General features: G+C 36.8%; 1 protein-coding gene across 1 annotated transcript in view; it reads right to left on the reverse strand.

The window, feature by feature from the left end:
• The window catches only part of UTP6 (UTP6, small subunit processome component), a 43,341-nt gene that overhangs the window by 29,225 nt on the left and 11,139 nt on the right, over positions 1 to 2,977 (reverse strand). The window contains exons 3-6 of the mRNA XM_023517474.1: positions 2,603 to 2,644; positions 2,278 to 2,370; positions 1,238 to 1,285; positions 731 to 799 (exon numbers count right to left, since the gene is read on the reverse strand). Coding sequence (XP_023373242.1) covers positions 731 to 799; positions 1,238 to 1,285; positions 2,278 to 2,370; positions 2,603 to 2,644 — 252 coding nt within the window. The remainder of the gene's footprint in view (positions 1 to 730; positions 800 to 1,237; positions 1,286 to 2,277; positions 2,371 to 2,602; positions 2,645 to 2,977) is intronic.

A 2,977-nucleotide genomic window follows, 5' to 3' on the forward strand; every position in this document is an offset into this window, starting at 1 on the left:
AAAAAAAAAAAAAAGAAAAGAAACCATGCCCAGCCATGCTTATCCATAGGTCTTCTAAGTCAGAGGAGCTCCACTACCCACTCATGTGATGTCATCCAGTCATATGATGTCATCCCCTCATACCTGAGCATCATTTTATGAATCAGAGACTGACCTCCAACCTGCTAAGAGCACTCTGCTGAAGAAACACACCTAATGCTGTACTGCTGTATTATTCTGAGTAACTGGCACCAAAGGAAGCCTATTAGAGTCTTGCACAGTATAAAATATCTGGTTAAGCCTAATACCCTGAGAATAGGTACTAAAGTACCTCCACTATAAAGCACACCATTCATACATCATTCACCAGAGAGAAGACTTGCTCTTACAAATCAGCAGTATCTATCTGTGCCAGCACTCTTCTGAAATCTGTAACATTTTCCCCTTTAGTTTTAAAATCCCTCAGATTTGACTGCCTCCAAATAAGATATCCCTCAAAGGACCCAACACTTTCTTTTACCATCAACTAAAGAATAGTCCTTCTTGTGTGCAGATACAACAAATTAGCACAGTAATTAATGTACACAGTAGGCAGGGATAAATTAAGAGACAAGTATTTAGGAACAAAAACCACTGAGGCCAACTGCCTTAGCTCAAATCCTCAAAATAATTTCTCTTAGATTTATCAAGAAAAAGTCCCAAACAGCTTGAGTCTAAATAAATGTAGAAAAAGAACTAACAAGGCTTTCACCATACCTGGCTTGTTGGAATGAATGGCCAACATGGCCGAGAATATCTTGCTAAGTTGAGTTTTGGCAGCCTGTAAAAGAGGAAAAAATATTTCTACTTCCGGCATAGAGAAATCATTGCTATTACTCTCTAAGGAGTATGTATTGTAATGTACCCTCACCGATTATAAAATCCAGTAGGGCAAGATCTACTATTGCTAGGAACGTATCAACAACTACAAACACACTCACGGTTTTCTTCTCTCTAAAACTACTCCTAAATATCTTTTCAAAAAATTTCAACTTTACCGAACAAATACATATAAAAATTATTTTCTTTTGATCTGACAGAAGTCATTTAGTTACTCAGATACACAAATATTACACTGAGCCCTTCATGGGCTCTTTCCCCATTTGTTAATCCTGCGCCTTTGGAGAAAACATGGAGTTCAGTAATCAAGTAAGAAGTTCAAAAGCCAGACCAACAGAAAATAGAGAAGGAGGAGCAAGACAAAGATAGCTTTACTTACCCATTTCTTACAAAAAACTACATAGGATAGCCAAAGTTGAACATCGTCCTGCAAGAAAAGCAATATAGTAAGCTGCTACCTCAATTTGACCTTTGTATTTAAATAAGACGACTTTGCATTAATTTTGTTAAAAACAGAGTCAGAGTTCAGAAGTTCCCATGTGTTAACCACATGCCTTAGTCTATGTGGTTCTTACATCTCTTAACCATCATGATTCAATCTTTCCCTCCAATCCCCTCCACCAACATTCTAAGATAAAATTTGTTGTTTATTCAATTTGTTCAATGCAGAATGTAAGTAGTCTCAATCAGGGACAGCAACACAAAATTTCTCATTCCCAGGAAGCCAAGTACTTCCCCTATCATAGTCAGTCCCAAAGTCAAATTTTGAAGAAAATCAAGTTACTGAGTTATTGTCCCTACCTATTTATCTACCACCTCTAAGTCTTTGATGTACTTTACTTAGAAATATATCCAAATATCTCCCAGACAGTTTTCCGATCCTAAGTGATGTATCAAACATACTGTTTTTAGCACTATCTTTACAGAGTAGCTATAAGGTAATGAGATCAATTTTCTTACCAGTTTGTTAAATGGCTCAAAAACTGTTTTGAGCAATGATACCATCATTAAAATAAGTATTGAGGGCTGGGAAAGTGGCTCATACCTATAATCCTAGCACTGTAGGAAGCTGAGGCAGGAGGACAGCTTGAAGTCAGGAGTTCAAGATCAGCCTGAGCAAGAGTAAGACCTCTATTTCTCACTCCATACAAAAATAAGCCAAGCACTGTGGAACATATCTGTAGTCCCAGCTATTCCAGAAGCTACGCAGGAGAATTACTTGAGCCCAAAAGTTTGAGTTTCATTCAGCTATGATGATGCCACTACACTCTAGACCAGGGAACACAGCAAGACCCTATCTCTCAATCAATCAATTAAATTAATTAATTTAAATTGAGAAACCCTAAGAATATAAAAAATGCATTTGAATATCTAACTCATAACACGTATTATATAATACATATCTTCAAGATCACTTACTTTCCACTTTGCTGAAGCACGTCGGAAGATAGCCTGTACCCGGTGTACAATAGATTTCTCAATCTCATCCTTCTTAAATGAATATCCAATCCGCTAAGAGGAAAACAGAGCCTCAGTTTAGTCACATTTCTCCAAAGCTGCATTTCTACTTAAGCAGTTCACAGTACTGATAAAGAAGGCGAGTAACTGCAAACATCCATTATGGATACATAACCATTCAGTTTATCGACAATACTGTCTCCCAAACACAAGTTCTAGCTATAGACACTGCTTAATGCTATTAGCAGATGTATTTTTCCAAACATCTAGAAAATCATCTACTTACTGTTCTTCTTCTCTGGATCAGCTCCAAAAGATTAATTTCATACTATGGAAGACAACCATACAAAAAAAACAGAAACAAGAAAGATTATAACTTTTTAAACATAGGAAACAGATTTAGTTAAAATCATATACTAAAAATTAAGAATATAGAAGATAATTTGCTATCAATAAGCATAACTTTCAATAAATGTCTAGAATTCACTAAAAATTGATCTCATGTAAAACACATAGCTGTTAACCTTATAACGGCATGCTTCATTTAAAAATTGTATTAGGTTGGCTCGGTGCCTGTGGCTCAAGTGGCTAAGGTGCCAGCCACATACACCTAAGGTGGCAGGTTTGAATCCAGCCTGGGCCCGCCAAACAACGATGGCTG

Source organism: Otolemur garnettii, unplaced genomic scaffold (assembly GCF_000181295.1).
Source record: "Otolemur garnettii isolate 467f Iridium unplaced genomic scaffold, OtoGar3 scaffold00112, whole genome shotgun sequence".
Lineage (NCBI taxonomy): Eukaryota > Metazoa > Chordata > Mammalia > Primates > Galagidae > Otolemur > Otolemur garnettii.